The sequence below is a fragment of the Phyllostomus hastatus genome, unplaced genomic scaffold (assembly GCF_019186645.2).
Source record: "Phyllostomus hastatus isolate PE091 unplaced genomic scaffold, TTU_PhHast_1.1 phas_scaffold_78, whole genome shotgun sequence".
NCBI lineage: Eukaryota > Metazoa > Chordata > Mammalia > Chiroptera > Phyllostomidae > Phyllostomus > Phyllostomus hastatus.
The window spans coordinates 97550000-97575377 of record NW_025334041.1 but is presented as its reverse complement, the minus strand read 5'-3'; the positions used below and the strand labels follow the sequence as shown (position 1 = coordinate 97575377).

Sequence of the window (25378 nt, the reverse complement as noted above, 5' to 3'; positions counted from 1 at the left end):
ACTTTACATTTTAAAGGAATATTATTTTCAATCTATTTAGCAATAATTTAGAGAAATGTTTAGAGATTTTAAACAACCTAAAATTGTTTAAAAGCATGTCATCCCTATATACCTTGCTCTAATAAAAATATTTAAAGTATTGCTCAAATATTCTCACTATAAGGAGTCAGTGTTTCTCATTGCTAATATCAAAGAACTGTCTCCATATTCCTTTCCTAGCCCCTAATAATGTCCAGGCAAGAACTGTGAGGTCAGTAGTGTTAATGTTAATAAAAGTTCTTATGTACATATTGCTGAATTCTGACCAGTTTCACCATCACTGTCATCTTTTTAGTCACCTCTTCTATAGGCCATGTCTACATATCATTTGGATTGTTTAGTATATAATTAATTATATTACTCATTTTCACAATGGAGCAAGAATTATTGACTCTCTACAGGTTATCTTAAAGACCCAATTAACGAAATGCATCTAATTACTTTAGACATTAATAAATTCAGTAGACTCTTAGTGATGCAATAGATTGCTGTTAATGACCATTTGAAATCAAGTGAATTGATTCCAGATCGGTTACACAACAATGAGCTTTTTAAAATGATTTTGGCATATATGCATCCACCCTGATATGCAGACATGGAAAAAAAAACTAAAGGTTTTACGAAGTGGAGCTCCTTGATGGTTTTATTCTATAACTAACAAGTTTTTTTTTTTCCGTGTGAAATTTGCTTTTCTTTTTCAACAAATCCAGGTCTTGGATGTTCAGGAAACTATAGATCGTCAACAGGGTAAAGAGTATGAACATGACCTTAGTGAGACAGAAAAAGCTATAGTCAGAGAAATGTGCAATGTAAGTTTGATGTGCTTTGTTGTGTATTCTGTGTTGAAAGCCTCATCATAGCTTAGTGATTGCTTTATGAATACCTACTTTTAAAAATGCTGGTCAAGTGCCTTATTTACATGAAAATAAAATCAACTCCCCTTGCTTTTTTCCTTTAGTATTTTATAACATGATTGTGTTAATAAAACTGCAATAAAAATATTTCAGGTAAGCAATAATCAGGCAATATATTCCAGAATTATGGAAATTTCTAAATATTATTGTCTGAAATGTGTTACCAGTTTTGCTCTAATAAATGGGTTTCTGTTTCATACTTTTGAAAAGTTTCTTAAAAATTAGTGTTTAAAAACTTGCAATAAAAGACACAGACTTCCTTGGGTTTACTTGTAACTATACTTGGGGGGCAATCACCTTCTTAGCAGGTAATATTTGCTAGGTTTGTTATGCCTATGGTAAGTGTGCTTCATGTCATGTGAAGTAGTATCTTTACCTTTCAGTCATTGACACAGCCCAGAATACAGTGACAGAAGATAGACACATAGACATGATCTATGAAGTCAGAGGCATGCAGTAGAAAAACTGACACGCTATTTTCATGATACATATCCTATGTGATCATTATGTAGTTTGAATTTTATTAATCTGACTAAATTTTAATTATTTCAGTAATATGCATGGATGTATAATTTAATCAAAAATATAATTGTGAATCTTATTAAAAGCTAAATGGAAGTATTGTAGAGGAACATATTAAGAGCAAAAAATTGTGAAAGATTATATTAATCAGTTAATTTAATTGGCTATATATAGATTGTACTTTTATCCTTATATTCTTGGTCCATTAGGATATAAAAATTACTTAGAAATACCCTTAAGCTTTAGACTATTAGGACCTGGTATTCTCAGACATTTATCAATCTCTTTGAGGTCTTCTTGGAATCCAGTAAGTGTTACAAAGTCCCATGGGCATTTTATATGTGCTGGGGAAAGCATTTTTGTTTCCTGCTTGTTTGTGTTCTGGCTGTTTTTCCTTTGCAACCCTTTCCAAGTTATATATTTTTTCTTTCTTGCATATGTTTTTGTCTGTTTTCAAAAGGTCATTAGTTTTAGATGGCATGCTTGCCTAAATGCATCACTGTTTACCTTCTGTAGCTTCTCAGCCTGTCCTTGAGGTTTTCAATTTGAATTATTTCCCCCAGAGAAATTTAGGAATGCCTGTTGCTTCTCATCTTTTGACTGTGGAATGAGAAAGTTCAGACATTAGGAATTATAGAACTAGAGGCGGCCATAGAGGTCATCCGCTGGGGGGTCTCCAAAGAGTAGTATGTGGAGCTCCTTTATAATTCAGATGTCTGGGTATCACCCCAGACCATGGGCAATTTGGATAGGAACTACTGGGTAAGAGCCCCACACTCACATTTTATGTTTGAAGAAATGAAGATCCTGAAATTTGTTAATTACTCTAAGTTATCGGGTTGACCAAAAAGCCCATTAGATTTTTTCCATATGATGGCTATAAGTAGTGCTTAGTTGTCTTTAACTTCATTTGAAACAATTATTAGATCGTTTTGTGACAGCTGTCATATCAGCATGCATAGGGAAAAAAAACACCAAAATTGGTGAACTTTTGTGCAGCCATTTTAATATTGAGGATGGAAGAAAATATGCACCATTTTTAGCATATTATACTTTTATTATTTCAAGAAAGATAATGCAACTGAAATGCAAAAAAAATTTTTGTGCAGTGTGTGGAGAAGGTTCTGTGACTGATGTTTTCAAATGTTTTAAAAAGTGGTTTGTGAGGTTTCTTGGTACTGTTAACATTTTGGCCAAATAATTCTTTGCTGTGGGGCTGTCTTATGCATGGAAGATGTTTATCAGCAAAACATCTTCCAGGCCAGGTGCTGGCTGGCCCCTACCCACTAGAAGCCAATGGCGGGAGGGAAATAGCTGACATACTCAAAATATCCAAATTAATAAAGTTATTGGTGAAAATGAAAAGTGTCCTTTATTTTAAGGAAAAAACTAAATGGACTTTTTGGCCAACTCAATACTTGCTGTAATTATTCTCAAATGAGCAGAAGTATACCTAGGTATCCTATGAGGACTAGCTTTCTCCACTTTCCCAAGTGTAGTAAATCTGGGGACTTCCGTTTTCTTTCCTCAAGAATAAAAAGCAATGTATCTTACATCTCCATTGTGCTTAATGCCATAAATTCTGTAAAAAAACTCCATGATTGTCTCTTTTCTTGCATCTTTTTAAAATTTTAGATAAAAGATTTCTAGACATTAGAAAATTTGCTTCTTAATCACAGAAGAGACCTACTGATGAATTCTATCTTGATTAGTTCATACTAATCTTTTTTATTTTCCTACATTTCCAAAAATGCTTCAAAAAGCCACATGAACTGGTATTGTGGTTGATTTTCCCTATAGAAGATATTTTCCTGAAGCCAAAAGCTTGCCCTCCCTGTTTGTCTGTAAACCTGCTCTAGGAAACCTTTTCTAACTGTCTGTTTTTGTCTTTGGTCACCATCACTTGAAAAAAAACACAAGCCAGCCCAAATTTGACAATTTACACTCATATATTTGGAAACTACTTACAAGCCAAGAGAAAAAATAATTTAAAATATTTGCATCACCATTACAAATTATATGAACATCGAAAACACAAATACTGGAGAATAAAGAAAAATAATTTCTTAGAAATAAATACACTCCCTTCTAAGAAACAGTAAATCTGTCTTTTTGTATTAATAGTTTCATCTTAGATTCCTCTGTTTGACTCTCATAAGTCCCCTGAGGACAGTTGAAATACCTGATGGGTCATCTAGGAGAATGTCAGACACCAACCTGTTCTTATCCCTTAGTTAACAGGTCACTAGTCTGTCTGCCTTAGCATCACACTGGCTTATTTCAGAGTTCTGCCTGCTCTGTGTTTCACCATACAGTCCATGGCAGTTAACGTTTGAGAACTTGAAGAGGGGTTGCATTTTGAGTTGTAACCATCTAATGCTTTGTATCTGTGATTCTTTGTGGTCATGAGTTTATCCTCTGCTTCTAAACTAGTTTAAAGTATCCTGGATAGATATTATCATATTTACAATTTAAGGGCTAGAAAGGGGTGCTACCTTGGCTTCCTGATTAGATGTTTGTATCTCTTCACAGTTGGTTTATTAATTCCCTTGTGCACAGCTATGCCATTCCTTTCCAAATAGTTAAGGACCATAACTACAACTCTCCAAATAGGACAGGACATTTCTGCCACATAGTAATGTCTGCTAAAACATAGAGACTAATAGTTGTCTCTAAACTAGTTGTCTCTTTACTATTAGTTGTTACTAATAGTAAACCCTAATAGGTTTACAAATGAAAGTAGATAGACCCCTGGATTATTCTTACTGGGTTCTCTGGAGTATCTGCTCTCTTAAAAGAAAAACAAAAGAAGCACAGTTTATGAATCACTGAAGAACCAACTTGTTTGTGTTCATGTTACAGCCATGTAAATTACTGTGGAATTAATCTGAACATAATTTTTATAGTGAACCTCTCTAGGAGGGTTATGACTGTTACCGTGTGTGTACACTCAGTAACAATGTTACTATATTGGTATATCATTAGTGAATTCAGTAGTTTTACTTTATTCTTAATCTCACCTTTCCTGTTGTCCCTCTAAAATGGCCTAAATTTCAACACATGGTAATTGTATCTAGTTCGCTGATTCTTGAATATTCTTATTTTTTCCCTGCTTTCTGCTTGGTAATCTGAGAGATTATACTGTTTGGCTGCTAAAATTTATGATTGAAGCCCCATCTCTGCCAGAAAACGCAGGGAAATTTACCAGTGGCCCTAAAACGATCTGCTCAGGACTTAAATAGCTCAAGATCAAGGCTTCTTCATTTTCCTTAGTGGATTAAACACTTTGATATCCCATATTAGAGAAGTGTAATATAGGAACCAGGATGATTTTGCTTAGGAGTTCTTAATTCTAGGTGCACATTAGAATCACCTTGGGAGCCTTTAAAAAAATTCAAATGCCTGTGCCTCATCTCCACCAATGCAGTCAACCTCCGAGGGTGGAAGTTACTGTTCAGGGGTTCCCCAGGTGCACAGTGTGCAGAGAGAGTTCAGTATCACTCATACAACTTGAGTAAGTTGGCACATCATTCTTTAATTTGGACCCTGGTTTCTAGCAAAGCCTAGTGGACCCATCAGCTGAGTAGTTCTTGCGCTTTAGAAGCTTGCTCCATGTTTTATTTCATTTGTGTTTGAGCTCATTCGTGTGGGTATTTTGTCTCTTGTCTCCACATTCCTCTTTGCCCTCTCATAGATGCCCCTTAAACACTCCTCTGTTTGTGAAAGAGGACGATTAAGATGCTTTTCTTTTTTAAAGGTTGTGTGGAGGAAACTTGGAGATGCTGCAGGTTCGTGTCCTGGAATTAGGCAGCATTTGTCTGGAAACCAGTACAAAGGACCAATGTGAGAAACACTCTTTCAAACATGAGATCACCACTGCCAGAACGAGAGAAAAAACGAAGGAAAGAGTGGATTTCCACAAACCTGAACTCATGGAGTAACATGGAGTGATTGTACATTGCACATATTTGCCCTCTAAAAACCTTTAGTGTAACTAAAGCTGTATTTTATGTCTCTCGCTTTGATGTCTACAGCAGTCAATTTCAAACAAGGTAGCTTTGAAAAATCACCATTTTGGTACCAATATTTTCATGAGAACTGAAACATTTTTGACTCCTGAGATCTAAGATTGTAACGGAAACGCGCGTGATTGGAAGAGCGCAGTAGAGCCTCCGTGGGTTTGATTGAGTTGGCGCATTACATTTAATGGTGAGAGTTTTCTTCCACATTGTACTGAAGAAGAGGTATCTTCCAGCTTCCCAAGTTTGAGAGTTGAGTACCTATTTCTTATATTTTAGTCAACAAAATACTAGTTCCTGATGCATAATTTAGATGTAAGGTAAGATTAGGTTTCTGGGATTTTTTTTTTTTTTTAGTTTTGAGGTGCTAAATTACCACGTAAATTCTCCTTACCAGCTGTGGTAGCAAGACTTTGTAGAGTGCTTATCAGAGAGTACCTTTTATTTTAAATGATCAAAATAAATGTATTTTTTTTCTTTTAATCTTGATGTATTTTTCATGAAGACACATCTTGGGGACATGTCAACCTCCATATTCACTCATGTTAATACCAATGATTGCAATTAAAGAATAAGCAAACATACTTTTTCTAAGTGTTTTCAGCTGTGAGATGTCAATTTCTACAATTTAGTTTCTAGACATGCTATTATATTTAATAAACTTCATGTAAACTTTAAAATACTGCACTGCATTTATGAAAAGCTTTCTTTGACTACAGCAGCTATCTAATGTTTTAAGACACTGACGCATGCCCTTCATTATTGAGGCTAAAAGCTTTGTTCAGATTGCTTGAGGTCTGAAAAAGAGGTGTGCTAGCTTTGCTTAGTTTATTTCTTATTTTTGGTATATATAATATTAGACTGTGTGTACTGGAAATGCTATGATAGGTATTTTGTGTTTATTCAAATGCAGTGATAGTTTCCTGTATGAATGTGCAAGAGGCCTGTGACAGAATGCTGTTTTTACTGTAGTTTAAGTTATAAAAGTAGGAATGCAACAATTCCCAGTTTTCAGATTTCCTCTGTATTACTCATATTTGCTTCATAGCAGATACTCTGTCTTTAAATGGACTCATTACAAAGTTTATTAATTGTCATTGGTGAGAAAATTTCATTATAGTTTTTAAAATGTTATTGTGATGAAAAACCAGTCTTCTGCTTTCAGAAAATATTTGAGTTAATTTACTATAGCATAACCTTATTACTGTAATTAGGTTACCATTTAAGCCTATCTTTCTTTTATTTTTTAAAAATATTGTTATCCTGTAAAAGAAAATTGCTTGCTATATTTACCTTCTCTTGTTAGAAATCTTTCATCCTTAAATTGTTGTATTCCTACACATCGAAGACATTTAAAATAAGTTTTTGTGCCTGCAGAAGCTAATACAAGGAACACTGGTCTTTTGACAAAATACTTGTGTAAATTTTGATACTGTATTAAAACTATTTTTTTAAAGTTCTGCATAAAATTGAGTATCAAGTATATGTGTTCATCTTAGCACTGGTAATAAATTATTTAATCTCACAGTGGTTTTTTTTTCCCTTCAAAATGTTTTTCCTAAATAAGATTTCTAATAGTCACTAAATACTGTAATGCTCCTGTATGATGATAGTAATACAGATGACTTAAATATAAAACAAAGACATGTTTTTAAACATGCTTGCAATGGGGGAATTCAGATATTCCTCAATTCACACATTATAATGTAGTAAAAATTTTAGAATGATATTTAAGAATATTTTAAAATTTGTTTTATAAAACCTTTATTCCTTTAATTCATATAGATTAAAATTAAACCTAACTTGATTATTATTTAAAAATCATCAGGAACAAATTTACTGGAGGGGAAATACTAAAGAAATTAAAAACTTAGCCTCTATATTTAAGAAGCTTACCATATATATTATTGGGGAAAAAGATTATATATACATGTAAGCGAGACAGAGATTAGAGAACACACTTAGATAGCACTAGTAAGACTGTGGAATAAGGTGCTTTCTACATTTAGCATTAGTTTCCGTTTTGAATGACAAAGATAGCCCAGGGCCTGAATCTTGCCACTGCCCACTATGTTTATCAATAAAAATGAGTGGCACTGTTCCTCTTATGTGACCAGTTTATGATTTGATTTCATTTTCCCTAGAACAAAACTTAATTTACATATCTTGGCAGAATATGTTTTTTCTAGCTTTGAAGTTGACAGATAAAAAAATTCATTTAAAAAGCTTAGATTCTGTTAAGTTTGTAGCACATGCTCAAGGCACTGTAGAAATTTAGATCATCTTACATGACATCCATTGAAATTCTAATTGGGCTGACTGTGCCATATAGTTCAATGGATTTTCTATGGATGCCTACCATATGAGTAAACAGCTTTGGTTCCAGACTCATGATCTTGAATGCTCTCAGGAAAAACCTGCAACAGAGTAGTATCTTGGATGCCAGTGGGAGCTTCCTTTACATATAGACAAGATTGCCTCAAATTTCCATTTTCATGATCTGAGGAAGTGGTAAGTCTCCTAACAATGCCTACCAATTTCCAGAATCTTTACTCTAGTGAGCTTCCTGTTTACTCATTCCCCTCCACCTCAAAGGCAAAGTGATTCTCATCTGGGAATCTTGTTATCCATTCCTGGAAAGGACCTGCCTTCCTTAGGGTAGCTTATCAAGGTAGATTACTGTCGAGCTCAAGGAACCTTCTACAAGAATTTCATATGCTAACTTCTAAAAGATAAAAGGTCCATCCCAGACATCAGTATCACAGGAGTAAGAAGACTCCTTTCTTTTCCTTTTAAATGTAGTAGTCAGACAACTCTAACTCTACAAAGGATCACCTGCTCAACACACAAATATGCCTGAATGATCCACACATTGGAACATCTAATGGTGGCCAGGTTAGAATGAGTAGGGGAGGTGGAGTAAGGAGTAATTGCCACAGATGCAGCGTAGTGCCCGCTGAAACTCCAGTAAACTTAGTAGCAAGGGGAAGAGTGGGGCTACGGCTTTCACACTACAGCCTGGATTGTAAGAGAGGAAGAAGCAGCAGTCCCTGAGAAAAAGTGTTTTGCTCTCCCTTCTTCATTGCAACAGATCCTAGTAGAGGTAGGTAGCTGGGAACCTTAACATGGCACTGCCAACAGCCATTCCTGGAATGGGGATGGGGGTGGAGCCACAAAAGAAAACTTGCCTCCCTGGCCCCACCCATCCCAGAAGAGCTAGTAAAGAAAGCTGACAAGCCCCAGGCAGTAAGAGGTGCCAACAGCCATTTCGGGGGGTGGGGGGGTTGCAAGATTACAAACTTGCCTTCCTTGCCCCACCCAACCCCATAGAGTCAGATTGAAAACCAGGGATGTCCAACCTTTTGGTGTCTCTGGGCCACACTAGAAGAAGAGTTGTCTTGGGCCAGACATTAAATACACAAACACTAACAAAAACTGATGAGCCAAAAAAAGGTTTTAAGTAAATTTACAGTTTTGTGTTGGGCCACATGTGGCCTGTGGGCCATAGGTTGGACACCCCTGACACAGTACAATGGTGCCAGGAAATTGTGAATTCCCCCTACCCCACCACCAAAACCCATCTTGGCAGGGCCTGGTGGAGGTCATGCAGACACCTCCTAAAACAGCAGGGCCAGGGACCACTACTAAAAGGGAGGTAGTGCTGGAAGCTCGCACACCAGTTCTCCACCACCCACCATGTGCCCCCACCACAATGGTAGTGCCTTATAACTGAGGCAAGCTGGTCACAGAGGGGGCACCCACCATCCCAGTGGGTATGTGACATTTCTCTTAACTGTAGTAACGTTTCTATACTGCATTCCCAGAGGTGAAAATGGTGTAGGTAAGAGAAAATAAAAATTTCTGCTATAACACAATATACTAGAAAATGAAAAAATGTGCCCTACCCATCAACCTGCTGAATTGTTGACATAAGAAAAGAGCTCATTACCCTCAATGAGAAGGCAGAAAAACCATCAAATACCATGAACACACAAGGTAGTATGGGAGCACAGAAGAAATACACAGTCTCTAGAAACCAAACTCAAAGTCATGGAAGATGACTTAATCTGGCATTGTGACTTAAATGACAGAGAATTTAATGTTGCAGTTATGAAGCTCTGTGATATGAGAGTACTCAGAAAGGAAATTCAGTGAGCCCAGGAAGACAATTAATAAGCAAAAGGAGTACTTTACCAAATAGATTAAAACTATGAAAAAACAAATTCTGGAGCTGAAGAACTCAATAAATGAGATGAGGACTGCATTAGCATTGGAAATAGAGCTAATGAGATGGAAGAAAAAATTAGCAAGCTCAAAGACAGAAATCTAGAAATGACCAACGAGGAAGAAGAGAGAGAGCCAACAGTTAAAAAAAAAAAACCCAACTCTGTGAGAACTGACTCAATTAGAAAGAGCAATATAAGTATAATGGGTAAGGTGAAAAGCAGGAAAACAGAACAGAGACCATAATCAAATAATTGATGAGGACTTCTCCAGCCTTTGGAAAGAAGTAGGCTTTGGAAAGAAATAGGGAATGATAATAGAACACAATTATATCAATGTTAAAAGAACTCAAAGACATTTTATTCAAACTATCAAAAATTTATGACAGTATTTGCATGTCAGCCAAGGAAAAATTAGATCGTAATCTGTAAAGAAAAACTCCATTAGATTATAATCATGTTTTACAGTAGAAACATTATAATCCAGGGGAGAGTGGAAGAAAATAATCAGAGTACTGAATGAAAGGAAAAATGGGCTAAAGATAATACATCCGGCAAAGTTTACCTTTAGATGTGATGGAGAAGTAAAGGGTTTCCCAAGCAAATGGAAGCTGAGTGAATTTACCACTCTAAGACCTACATTTTAAAGAATGTTGAAAGGAGCTCTTCTACTGGAAGTAAAAAGGCAAAAGTAGACAAAACTTTGAGAAATATGACTAGCAGACAGACAGAAGAAGTGGCAGGAAATTGCAACTCTACTTCAGAGAAGAATAATTAAACATTTAAACATAACCATAAAGGTTATATGGGAAAAGGGGGCATTAAAAATAACTACTATGATTTGGTAATGAAAGCACAACATAAATAATTTGTACAAGAAAATCATAAAAAGGGAGAAGGAAAAGGACTGAACATACACAGATAAGTGAAGATAAGAGGCGCTTATTTCATCCCAGAGCACCAGGTTATACATCCTTCTCCAGTTCACATGGAACATTCTCAGGGTTAGACCATATGTTGGGTCATAAAACCAGCCTCAACAAATTCAAGGAGACTGAAATCATATGAAGCGTATTCTCTGATCACAGTGCTTTGAAATTAGAAATTGACTGCAAAAAGTAAAGAAACACAGAAATATGTGGAGATTAAACAACATGCTACTGAAAATGACTGGGTCAAAGAAGTAGTAAAAAGTGAGATCAAAAGATATAGAGAGTCAAATGAGAATGACAGCAGGACATTATCAAAACTTCTGGGATGCAGCAAAAGCAGTAAGAAGAGGGAAGTTTGTATCATTACAGGCCTATCACAAAACAAGAAAAATTTCAAATAAACTTAACATTACATCTTAAAGAACAAAAGCAAGCTTAAGTCAGCAAAGGAAGGAAAACAATAAAAAATTAGAGCAGAACTGAATAAAATAGAGAACAAAAGACTACAAAAATTAATGCAACAAACAGCTGGCTCTTTGAGAAGAGTAATAAAATTGACAAACCCCTGGCTAGATTACTATGGAAAAAAGAGAACATATTCATAAACAAAATCAGAAATGAAAGAGAAGTTACCATAGGCATCACAGATATACAAAAGATCATACTAAAATATGAGAGATTATATGCCACATAACTCAGTAGCCTAAAAGAAATGGATAAGTTCCTAGAAATATATAGCCTTCCTAGAATGAGTCTAGAATAACCTAGAAGAAATGGAAAATCTAAATAGATCAGTCTACACTGAGGAAATTGAAACAGCCATCAAAAACCCCTCCCCCCACACACAAAAATGTGCAGGAGATTGCTTCACTAGTGAATTCTAGCAAACATTCAAAGATTTGATACCTATCCTGCTCAAACTCTTCCAAAAACTGAAGAGGCAATACTTCCAAAATGTTTTATGAGGTCACCATACCCCTACTACCAAAACCTGGCAAGAATAACACTAGAAAACTACAGACCAATATCTCCAATGAATACAGGTACAAAAATCCTAAACAAAATGCTAGCAAATTGAATACAAGAATACATTAAAGGAATAATACACCACAGTTAAGTGGGGTTCATTCCAGGGACACAAGGATGGTTCAAATATGCAAATTTATCAATGTAATACACCACATTAACAAACAAAAGATAAAAATCATGACATCAATAGATACAGAACAAGTAGTTGTCAAGATAGAACATATGATTTTAAGAAACCCTCAATAAAATGGGTATAGAAGGAAAGAACCTCAACATAATAAAAGTCACATATGACAAAACCTTCAGTTAACATCATACTCAATGGTGAAAAGCCTAAAGCTTTTCCTTTAAGATCAGGAACCACACAAGATGCTCACTCTCATCACTGCTATGGTAGTTAGTAGTGGAACTCCTAGCCAAGGCAATTAGTCAAAAGAAAGAAATAAAAGGCATTCAAATTGGGAGTGAAGAAATAAAACTGTCTATTTGCAGATGACATGATTCTATATATAAAAACACCTTAAAGACTTCCCCCCCCCCAAAAAAAGCTTCTAGAAATAATAAATACAGTAAAGCTGCAGGATTCAAAATCAGTATAAAAGATCTGTTGTATTCCTGTATACTAACAACAAAATATACTTAGAATTGGAAAAAAAATAAACAATAAAATCTCTAGGAATAAGCCCTGGCTGGCATAGCTCAGTGGATTGAGCGTGGGCTGCAAACCAAAGTGTCACAGATTTGATTCCCAGTCAGGGTACATGCCTGGGTTGCAGGCCATGACCCCCCAGCAACCGCACATTGATGTTTCTCTCTCTCTATCTCCCTCCCTTCCCTCTCTAAAAATAAATAAATAAAATCTTAAAAAAAAATCTCTAGGAATAAAACTTAACAAAAGAGGTGAAGGACCTGTACACTGAAAATTTTGGGATATTTGTTGAAAAAATTGAAGAAAAAATAATGAAAGGAAACCTATTCTGTGCTCATGAATTGGAAGAATTAACATGGTTAAAATGACCATATTATCTAATGGCATATCTAAATTGAGTATAATCCCTATCAAAATGCCAATGGTGTTTCTCATAGAAAGATAACAAAAAACCCCAAAGAGCCAAAGCAATCCCGAGGAATAAGAACAAAGACAAAGATGCCACACACCCTGATATCACAGTACGGTATCAGCAGAAAAAAACAGACACACAGACCAGTGAAATAGAATTGAGATAAATAAACCCACAGATACATCAGCAACTAATTTTTGACAAAGGGGCCAAGAATATGCAATAGAGAAATCAAAGCTTCTTCAGTAAATAGTGGTGGTAGAACTGGAAAGTACATGTGAAAGAATGAAACTACACTGCTGACACCATATACAAATATTAACTCAAAATGAATTAAAAGCTTGACTATAAGCCCAGAAACAGTAATATATATAGAAGAAAACATAGGCTCTAAACTTATGGCTCTTGGTCTCAGTGAGGTCTTTGTCAACTTGACCACAAGGCAAAAGAAATACAAGCAAAAATAAATGAATAGGATTACATTAAACTATAAAGCTTTTGTACAATAACAACAAAAACCATCCACAAAAACAAAAAGGCAACCAACTGAATAGAAGGTATTTGCATATTATAGCTCTGATAAGGAACTAATATCCAAAATATTAATATATAAAAAACTCATGCAACTCAACAGTAACACAATCTGATTTTAAAAATGGGCAGAGGACCCAAATAGACATTTTTGCTAAGGAAGACATACAGACATACCAATGTCCAACAGATTTATGAGAGAATATGCAACATCAACAACATAGCTGTAAAAAATGCAAATTAAAACTGAAATGAGATACTGCCTCATACCTGTTAGCATGGCTATTATCATTAAGACAAGAAATAAATTTTGGAGAAGATGTGGAGTAAAGGCAACCCTTGTACACTGCTGTTGGCAATGTAAATTGGTACAACCACTATGGAAAACAGTATAGAATTTCTTCAAAATATTTAGAATAGAGCTACCAGCAATTCTAGAAAATTTGAAAACACTTATTCATGAAGGTATGCCCACCTCTATGTTCATTGCAGCTTTATTGACAATAGCCAAGACATGGGAACAAACCAAAAGTCCTTTGGCAAATAATTGGATAAAGATGATGTGGTACACGTATACAATGGGATGCTACTCAACCATAAAAACATGAAATATTGCCATTTGCAGCAACATGGATGTCTCTTGAGAGTACTATGCTAAATGAGATAAGTCCGTTGTAAACAACAAGAACCACAGGATTTCACTCACATGTCAGATCTAAAACAAAAAAGTAACAATTGAACAAACAAAAGAAACAAAAACCCAACTTACAAAGACAACAGAATGGTGGCTACCAGAGTGGAAGGGGGTGGAGAGAGGATGGAAAGAGTAAAAGGGGCCAAATTCAACATGACAGGAGACTGGCTTTGGGTGGTGAGCACATATAGAGAATACAGATGTACTGCACACTTGAAATTTATGTAAAGTTATTAATGTATTTTACCTCAATAAATTAAACTAAAAATTATTCTATAGTGTTATACAATTAGACAATATATTAGATTGAGCTATATAAAATTGCCAGTATTTGACTATTTTTGGACCATAACAGCAATTTCATATGGTGTAAGTTCATATGATGAACAGATTTTTTTTTGGTGGGAATTAGAGAGTAAATACAGTAGAAGTTAGAGAAGAGAGTATCATCATGTTGAACTGAAGCCAATGTAAAATTTGCTGTACTAAGTGCTGCACTGAATAAAGGCTCTGTGACTTAGGGAGGAAGACTCTGGACCAGGGGGATCAACATTTGACTCTATAATTAACTCCATGAGTTTGAAAGCTTTGACCTCACTGAGCCTCAGTTTCCTGTCTTGTCAAATGGGATTAACATATATCTTGCTAAATTGTTACAAGGTTCTTCATAGTCCCCTTACTTCCAAAGATCAATGGTCTCGATGGTTCACAAGGAAGTACAGCAAGTCATACAAGACATAAGAGCCTGGACCCATGGGCTATGGCAATTCAAACCATTAGTCTGGGGAGGAAACCACATGGATACTGAAGGGCCCACCAACCACATAAAGAGATCTACAACACCTGCATTATATACTTTCAAGCTCTGTTCTTTACACATCATCTAGCCTACCAAAAACCTTGTTATGGCCAATTGCATGTGGTGATTGTGGGAATGGAGAATAAAAGGAAATTTGTCTGATTCTCACATAGGAGTAATATGATTGAAAAACAAAATTTTTCAAACTAATTCTGCATTTGTTTTTGTGTCACAGTGAAAACATTGGAAAATAAAGACTTTTCTTTCAAAATGGCAGAATGAGTACCTGCTGCAACTTCCTCCTCTTGCTTCAAACCCTAAGAATGACTGAAAGGATATTTTAGTAAATCTATAATCCCACTGGAACAGAAGATATCATGTGCCCTATGGAGCAGTAATATGATGATACTTGAAAGAAGAGGCATCATATTTAGTTAAAGAATGAGTCCACAATTCAAGTACATGATGGAGAGCATTGTTGAAAAATAAGAACATCTGAAAGGGTGCTTGTGCCCAACAAGCAATGATTTCTACCTGCATTGCATGGGATACTAAGGTAACTGACAATAACCTGGCATTTCAACTCCTACATATAACTTCTCACTCCTTGGATCAGAGAACAAAGAGATAATTTTCTCAGAGCAGAGAGTAAGGATATTTGAATTGGAGACATGAGGAAAAGTTCCCAGGTTAATAATAGCCAGAGGAAAAGGGACTCTGTGCTTAGATCATTATATACTGACACAGGCTACCTAAAAGTCATTCCATTATCTCCTTTATACCTAATGTAGAAAGGCTGAAATATCTCCCAAATCCATCACCCTGTCCTGCTTCTCATACAATCAAGTTGTAAAATAAATACAGCAGGATAATAAGGAAAGTTCCATCTTAAAATGAGTATACAACTAAATACCACCCAACATGGAAGGAAAGCCACAACTATGAGTTAAAAGCACAAAACTCAACAAAGAAAAGAATATATACCAAGTAAAAGAATTAAAAGACTTCAGAAGTACAAAAAATATCCTCAGAAAGATCGCAAATATTGCATTCATTAACAAAAATTTTACATCTTGGGAATAAAATGTTAATATAAACAACTCAATACATTGGCTATACAGCAGAAAAGACACCGCTGAGAGCCATTTAGTGAGACTGAGGCCAAGAAACTTTGCCAGAATTTAGTGGGAGATTTTTTCAAGTCTGTAAATTAAGAAAATGGAGACTCTTTCCTAAAGATTCCACTATACTTTCTCTCTCACTTACTCTGTACCATTTTCCTTCATTCTTCCCTCCTTCTCTTCCCTAGTTGTTTAATTTCTCTATTTTATATGAGTTTCAATGTCAAAGGCTACCTTAGAACACTTTGGAAGTAAGGATAAATCGTAAGTAAAGTATAGTCTCATTCTGTTGAGATTTAATAATGTCCCTCTGAAACACAGATTCTCTCATTTTGCAATAGAGTTTCTCATAGTTTTGATGCCAAGGTTTTTATTCCATTTGTTCTTATTACCAAGAAGCCTTTTGTTTTCTATCCCAGGACCTATATTTTTCTAGATCCTGTTTTAAAGTGATAGCATACAATATATATCACAATTGCCATGGCAACAGATTCATATGCTAATCAGCAATGCAGTTTTATAGAAGCACAAAGGGTCTGAATTTGGCCTTTGATTCTAAGAACATTGTTGGGTGTGGGCCAAGCTGCATAAGCTTAATATAGCATTTAAGAAAGTTTTATAAAAATCCATTTTCCCTCTGCAAGAATCTAGTTTGGTAAGAATGGGTTTCTCACAAGCCAGAAAGGATAAGTCACTAGGGTATTTTTTTTCCCCCTTTATCTAGCCCTTCCAATCAGTAGTGAACATATTGATTGGCAACCTAGGATTTAACTTCCCCTTCCTCCTTTCTAAGAAACCTCATTTTTTACTTTAGAAACACACTCCTTTTCCACACTGTCCAAGAGGTTCAGGAGAAGCTGTTTCCAATTCCAGAGCTGAATCTTGATTAGTCTAAAGCCTAAACTCAAAACCTGACTTGGTATTCTCACTCTACTTACTAATAATTGGGTCAGGAAGCAAATAGTCAGTCAGTCAGGACATGGTACCCATTGACCAATGGTGGCAACATGACCTAATAAGGCTCATTTAAACTCTTTGGGAAGAAATTTTATGCTATGGGTTAGGGCAAAGTTTTCTTCTCTCTCGTTTGTTGTGCTAAGAAAGATTTGTGTGTTACTTGCATCCATTTTGGGTGTCATTAGGGAAGTCATCCTGAGGAGAAAGCATGCATACATGAAAGGGTAGAGAAAGCCAAGAGAATACTGAAGAAAGGAGCTAAAACACTGACTACATCTTGTTGAGATTCTATTCTGCTTCCGGATTCTCAAATAGGTAGCACTGAATATATTCTAATTGTTTTAAACTAATTTGATTTGGAATTTTGTTACTGATTGCACCAAATCCTACTCAATAAACTTGTACACTTTAAATGTTATGAATTGGGTATATGTTTTCTTAACTTAGTACATTAGAGGATAAATATTCTATATGATGGTGGCTTAGGTTTAATTAAGTGTTTTATAGTGTGTTTAAACAACTGATTCATTTACTGTCACAAAAGAGAGATACTATATTATCTTTATGTAATGGAATAAAAGAAAATTAGTAAATGAGGCTTCATGGTTCTCCTCATTCCTCTGCTTATTTATTTTTCACTTATTTTGCAACTCTTATCCTGACCCCTCCAGCCTCCAATCCATCTGGGGAAAGGTAAGAAACAATACTGAGGCAGAGTCTCAATAGTAAAGGAAGATGCTTATGGCAACGCAGAAGGAAGACGGCAGTGGAGGGACCAGGGTGGTGAGCTCAGGCTGATGTATAGCAGCCATTGCCCCTGGGAGGAAACTCACGGCATCCTGGAATTTTAGAGTTTCCAAGAATAAAGCTGCCCCATAGATGTTAATAGGACTCTGGATTTGGAGTTTCCTGATTTTTCCAAATTATAATGTTTCAAAGTATAGTAAAAATAGAGACTATTTGAAGTAATGCTGGTATTCTGCTATATTCGATTTAATGTTAACAAAAAACCTGTAAGTCCTTTTTAAACCTTCTTCCTTATTCATCTCCTTCTTCCCAACCTGGAGACAAAATATGTTCAATGTTGGCCTATATCCTTTCCATTCATAGTTTTATAGTTTTGTAATGTAAATAAGTGCATGAAAATACAGAAAATTGTTCATGGGTAGGCATCTAAGATGGTGGCAGCACAGGAGGATAGTGAACTTGCCCCTCCCATGAGCGAACTTAAATATGCATGTATATAGAGAACAGTTACTCCTATGAAACAACTGAAAGCTGAATGAACAGCTTCTGAACAACAAACAAAAGAAAGACAGAATAGAGAAGGCTGGAGCCCTCCGGAGCTGCAGGAACTCTCCCTACAGGAGAAGGGGTGAGCACCACTGTTTGTCCCCTACTACTTCATTACGGTGGGTGTGAGCTCTATTCTGGTGCCTTGGCCTGCCTGGAAGATCATCCCAGCACTTCCCCAGTCACACTGTCAGAGCCTTTTGCCTTGGAACAAAGGGAGCAAGCAGGAACAGCAGGGCATCACCATAGACACCTGGCCCAATAGGACAGTGCCCCAGGCACTCTAAGTGCCTGCCTGGCTCCAATCAGCTTCCCCAAACTACCTGTTTGAGGAAGTTTACTCAGACATAACTTCATGATAAGACCACTTTCTGCACAACAAACAAGAGGAGGACTGTAGAGAAAAGACTGGGGAGTCATGGAAGCTCTCCAGGGGATACAGCAATTGGTCAGGGTCAGAGGTATCAATGAGCACCACTATTTACATCCCCCTTGACCTTCATAGGGTGGGCAGGGGCTATACCCAGAGGTTCTGGCCTACCTGCAAGGTCTCTGAAACACATTCTTGGACACATGTCCAAGCTCACTTCAGCCCTGAACAAAGGGAGAAAGCATGATCAACAGGGCGTTACCACATGCACCTGGCCTCTGCACACAGAGTCACTCCAGCATGGTAGGCAGGTGCCCCAGAAGGCCTTAGTTACCTGCTTGGCTCCTAACAGCCTGCCAGCACAACCCAGCACACAGTCTACACGCAGAAGCTGCATCTACGCATGGCCTCTTTATAAAGACTGGAAGAAATACCTATTTTTTCTGATTCATATAAACAAACAAAAATCAAACAAAATAAAAAGACAGAAGAATATCTCTAAAATAAAAGAACAAGAAAAAAAATCCAGAAAAAACCCTAAGGAAATGGATATAATTTGCTTAATTAAAAATTCAAAGAAAAACTCATAAGGATGCTCATAAAATTGAGAGTAGAGTAGAGGAACTTAGCTAATACAAAAGAATGGATTAGTGACCCAGAAGACAAAGTTGTAGAAATCAACCAATCAGAACAGCACAAAGAAAAAAAATTAAAAGCAAGCATAGCTTAAGGGACTCAAGCACTCAAACCTTCACATTATGTGGATCCTGGGAGAAGACAGAAAGGAACATAAACTGTATTTAAAGAAATAATGGATGAAAACTTTCCTAACCTGGAAATGGAAACAGACATCCAAGTCCAAGAAGCACAGGCAGTTCAAACCAAGATGAACCCAAAGAGAACCACATCAAGATATATTGTAATTAAAATGGCAAAAGTTAAAGATAAAGAGACAATCTGGAGTAAAGCAAGAAAGAAAATAATGAGTTACATGCAAAGGAAAGCCCATAAGGCTATTGGCTGATTTCTCAGCAGCAACTTGACAGGCCGGAAGGGAGCTGCAGGACACTTTTAGTGCTGAAAGGAAAAAAATCTACAACCTGAAATAATGTACCCAGCAAAATCATCATTCAGAATTCAAGGAGAGAGAGCTCCTTGGACAAGGAAAAACCAAAGGACCTCATCACCATTAAACCAGTTTTACAAGAAATGTAAAAGGGATCTTCTTTAAGTAAAAAAGAGAAAGTCTATAAATCTCATAGGTAAAGTCAAATATTTAATAAATACGGTGAACCAGACATTGAAAAAGCTGCTACAAGGGTCAAAACAAAAAAGTATCAAACTCCACCCAAACTACAATAAGTAGTTAGGAGATAACACAACCCAGTGAGCTTTAAAACATGACATCAATGACATAAAGCATGGAAAGGAGAGTAAAAATGTAATCCTTATAGAATATATGCAAACTTAAAACACCTATCAGCTTAAAATATAATAGATTTGCTGTAGATATAGAATGATATACATAAATCTCATAGTAATCAGAAACCAAAACCTACAAAAGATGTGCAAAGAATAAAGAGAAAGGACCCTTCCAAAACACTAGAGAAAGCCTGCAAACTAGAATGGAAGAGATCAAGAGAAGAAAGGAACTCAGGAGAATTGGAAGACAACCAAAAACCAATTAAAATGGCAAGAAGTACATACTTAATAATAATTACTATAAATGTAAATGAATTAAATGATCCAACAGGAAGACATAGGGTTGCTGAGTAGATTAAAAAACATGAACCATCTTTCCTTGACTGGTGTGGCTCAGTGGGTTGGGCATTGGTTTGATTCTAGGTCAGGGCACATGCCTGGGTTGTGGGCTAGGTCCCATGCCTGAGTTATGGGCCATGTCCCCAGTTGGGGACATGTGAGAAATAACCAATTGATATATCTCTCACACATTGAAGTTTCTCTCCCTCTCTGGCCCCTTTCACCTCTCTCTAAAAATAAACAAATAAAATCTTTAAAAAACATGACCCATCTATATGCTGCTTAGAAAAGACTCACTTCAAATTAAAAAAAAACACATACAGACTGAATGTGAAGGGATGGAAAAAGATATCTCATGCAAATAGAAACAAAAAAGAAAAACCAAGGTAGCAATATTGTATCCGACAAAATAGATTTTAAACAAAAAAATGTAAAAAAAAAAGACGAAGAAAAACATTACATAATTATAAAGGAGTCAAATCAAGAAGATGATGTAATAGTTATAAATATCTATGTACCCAATATAAAAGCACCTAAATATATAAAGCATTTATTAATGGGCATTAATGAAAAAATAATAGTAGGAGATTTTAATATCCACTCACAATGGATAGATCATCCAGGCAGAAAGTTAATAAGAAAATAATGGCCTAAATGTCACATTAGAACAAATTGACTTAATAGATACTTATAGAACACATCATCCCCAAACTACAGAATACACATTTTTTTTTCAAGTGCACATGGGACATTTTCCAGGATAGGTCACATATGAGGCCACAAAATAAATTCAAGATTGACATTACATCAAGCCTCTTTTCCAACTACAGTATCATGAAGTAGAAATTAACTGCAGGAAGAAAACTGGAAAGAACACAAATGCTTGGAGACTAAGTAACATGCTACTAAAGAACCGATGGATCAAAGAAGAAATCAAACATGTAATGAAAAACTATCTTGAAGCAAATGAAAATGAAAGCACAGTTTTTCACAACTTATGATAATCAGCAAAAGGAGTTCTAAGAGAAAGTTCATAGCTATATAGTCCTCCACAAGAAACAAGAAAAATCCAAAATAAACAATCTGACACTATAGCTAAAGGAACTAGAAAGACAACAAAGAAAACACAGTGCAAAACAATAGGAAGAAAATACTTAATTTGGGGGCAACAAATAAACAAAACAGAAATTTAAAGAACAATAAGAAAGATAAATAAAAGCTGTTTTTTTTTGCAAAAATAAACAAATTTGACAACTTTAACCAAACTCATCAAGTAAAAAAGTGAGCTCAAATAGTCATAATAAATAAGTTACAACCAACAACAAAGAAGTATCAAGAATCATTAAAGACTACTACAAACAATTATATGCCAACAGATATGTCAATCTAGAAGAAATGAACACATTTCTAATAGTATATACTCTTCCAAGACTGAACCAGGAAGAAACAAAAAATCTAAACAGACCAATTACTTAGCAATGAAATTGAAGCAGTAATCAAAAAACTCCCAACAAATAAATGTCCAGGACCAGATGACTTCACAGGTAAATTCTACCAAACATTCAATGAAGAATTAATGCCTATTCTTCTTAACCTATTTCAAAAATATAAGAGGAAGGGATACTTCCAAACTCATCCTACAAAGCCAGCATTAATCTGATACCAAATCCAGACAAAGATGTTACAAAATAAAATTACCAGCCAGTATGCTTGATGAAAATAGATGCAAAAATTTGCAACAAAATATTAATGACTCTGATTCAACAATGAATTAACAGGATTATATACCATGACTAAGTAGAATTCATTACTAGGATGAAAAGATAGTTCAACATCCTAAATCAATCAACATGATGCATCATATTAACAAAATAAAGGATAAAAACCATATGATCATCTCAAAATATGCAAAAAAATCATTTGAAAAATATCAACATTGTTATGATAAATACTCCCCCAAAAATGGAGGCAGAAGGAACACATCTAAACATTTAAAAAGGTAGCCCTGGCTGGTGTGGCTCAGTAGATTGAGTGCTGGCCTGCAATCCAAAGAGTCGCTGATTCAATTCCTAGGCAGAGCACATGCTTGGGTTGCAGGCTAGGTCCCCAGTAGGAGGCACGTGAGAGGCAACCACACACTGATGTTTCCCTCTCTTCCTCTCTAAAAATAAATAAATAAAATCTTTAAAAAATAAAAATGTTATATATGACAAACCCAAAGCTAATATCACATTCAATGATGAACAAGTGAAAGCTTTTCCCCCAAGGTGAGGGGCAAGACCAGAATGTCACTATCATCACTTCTATTCAATATATTATTGAATTCCTTGCCATTGGATTCAGACAAGAAAAAGAAATCAAAGGCATTCAAATTGGAAAGGAAGATGTATAACTCTTATTATTTGCAGATGATGTGCTACTACATATAGAAACCTTAAAGACTCCATAAAATATATTAGAACTAATAAATGCATTTAGTGAAGTTGCAGTATACAGAATCAATATACAGGAACCTGTTGCATTTCTATACCCAGTGATGAGCAATCTAAAGGAGAAATTTAAAAAAATAACCCTGTTTACAATTGCATAAAAAAATTCCATACAATTCCTATGCACAAAATACATAGGAATAAATTTAATCAAATGGGTAAAAGACAAATACTTCTGAAAACTATAAGACATTGAAGAAGATAAAAATAAATGGAAGTATATACCATGCTCATGGTTTGGGAAGATTAAATATTAAAATGTCCTGACTACATAAAATATGCAGATTCAATGCCATCTCTATTAAAATACCAATGACATTCTTCTCAAAACTAGAACCCTAATTTTTACACAAAAACACAAAACACCCCAAATAGCTAAAAAAAATGTTGAGAAAGAACAACATGGAAGGTAGCATGTTCCCTATTTCAAAGTATAATACAAAGCTATAATAACCAAAACAGTATGGTATTGACATGAAAATTTATCTAGATCAATTGACTAGAGAGCTAAGGAATAAATTCTCATTTATGTGGTCAATCTAAGCCAAAGGAAGCAAGGATATGCATTGGAGTAGACAGTCTCTTCAATAAATTATGTTGGAAGAACTCAACATCATTAAAAACATGAAATTGGGCCATTTTTTTACATCACATACAAAAGTAAACTAAAAATGGATTAAACACTTAAATGTAAGTCCTAAAACTATAAAAATCCTAGAAGAAAAAAGAAGCAGCAATTTCCCTAGTATCAGTCTTAGTAATATCTTTTTGGATATGTCTCTTCAAGCAAGGTCAGCAAAAGAAAAATGCAACTAAATTTTGCACAGTGAAGAAAATGATGAACATAACAAAAAGAGAACCTACTGAATGGGTGAAGATATTCTCAAATGATACAGCTGACAAGGGATTAATATTCAAAATATATAAGAAACTCCAACTGAACACCATAAAAACTACAATCCAATTTACAAAGGAAGAGTACCTGACTAGACAGTTCTCCAAAGAGGACATACAGATGGCCAATAGACACATGAAGAGATGTTCAGAATCACTAATCATCAGGGAAATTAAAATCAAAACCACAATGAGATGTCACCTCACACTTGTCAAAATGGCTATCATTAATAAATCAACAAACAAAGCTGTTATGGATGAGGAGATATAGGAACCCTTATGCACTATTGGTGAGATTGCAAATTGGTGCAGCTACTATGGAAAACAGCATGGAGTGTCCTTAAAAAATTAAAACGAGAACTACCATATGACTCAGCAATTACACTTCTCTGTGCTTATCCAAAAAAATCCAAAGCACCAAGTGTATATATATATATATATGCACCCCTATGTACATTACAGCATTATTTACAATAGCCAAGATATGAAAGCAACCAAATGTCTGTCAAATGGATAAAGATGTGATATGTAAATACAATGGAGTATTATTCAGCAATATAAAAGAATCAGAGCTTGCCATTTGCAACAAAATAAAGAGACCTAGATACTGCTATGCCAAGAGAAAATAAGTTAAACAAAGAAAGACAAATACCCTATGATTTACTTGTAAGGGGCATCGAAAAATACAAAACAAAAGAATAAACAGAGCAAAATAGAAACACAACCATATCTAAAGACATCAAGCAGATATTTGCCAAAGGGGAAGTAGTGTGCAGATGGGGAAAACTACACTAATGTGGTAATACACACAAAAGAAAAAAAAAGTCCTTCAAAAAGTCAATGAATAAACAAACTATGGTACATTCACACAATGGAATATTACTTACTAATTTAAAAATATGTTATCAAGTCATGAGAAGACATAGAGGAACCTTAAATGCATATAGCTAAATGGAAGAAGTCAGTCTGAAGAGACTACAGTCTACACAATTCCAATTATATTACATTTCAGAAAATGTGAAATATAGACACAGCAAAAATGTTAGTGTTTGCCAGGACTATCACAGTGGGAGAGAAGGGAGGGAAGAAGGGAGGTAGAGGTAAGTGGAGAACAGAGGATTTTTTTTTGGTAGGGAAGTGAAACTATTCTGTATGATACTAAAATGGTAGATACAGAATATTCTGCATTTGTCAAAAGTCATAGAATATGCAACCCAAAGAGTGAACCCTAATGTAAACTAAGGAGCGTAGTTAACAGTAATTATCAATATTGACCAATCAATTGTTACAAATGCACCACATCAATACAAGATGTTAATAGTAGAAATGTGGGAGAGGGAAAGAGGGAGCATATAGGAACTTTGTATTTTCTTTTTTTAATATATATTTTTATTTTAATTGTTGTTGCAGTACAATTTTCTTTTACTCCCATCCCAACCCGCCCATCCAGACCTCCTCCCTCCCATTTCCACCCGCCCCTAGTTTTTATCCATGTGTCATTTATACTTCTTCCTGTAAACCCTTCCCCTTTTCCCCTGAAATTCCCCTGAACTTCCCTCTTCTCTCCCCTCTGAACACTGTCAGAAACTTTGTATTTTCCACACAACTTTTCTGTAAACCTAAAATGGGTCTAAAAAATAAAGTCAATTTATATAAAAAAAGTGTGATTAATAGACTAAGAGAAATGATAAAATATATAAAATGTTTCAATAAAACCAGACAGAAAAGAA

The 25378-nt window shown here is 35.4% G+C and overlaps 1 protein-coding gene across 7 annotated transcripts in view; it reads left to right on the top strand.

The window, feature by feature from the left end:
- The window catches only part of CCDC85A (coiled-coil domain containing 85A), a 167077-nt gene extending 160058 nt beyond the window's left edge, over nucleotides 1-7019 (top strand). For 5 of the 7 annotated variants that reach the window (XR_006784485.1, XM_045828836.1, XM_045828835.1 and 2 more), the window contains one exon: nucleotides 5233-7019. Coding sequence is in view for 6 of the 7 variants with exons in the window: in XM_045828835.1 (XP_045684791.1) it covers nucleotides 5233-5322 (90 nt within the window). In the remaining variant the exon portion in view is untranslated. Of the gene's footprint in view, nucleotides 1-749; nucleotides 849-5232 lie in introns of all 7 variants that reach the window. The other 2 variants (XM_045828833.1, XM_045828830.1) reach the window with 1 other exon arrangement.
- The last annotated feature ends 18359 nt before the right edge of the window (nucleotides 7020-25378 follow it).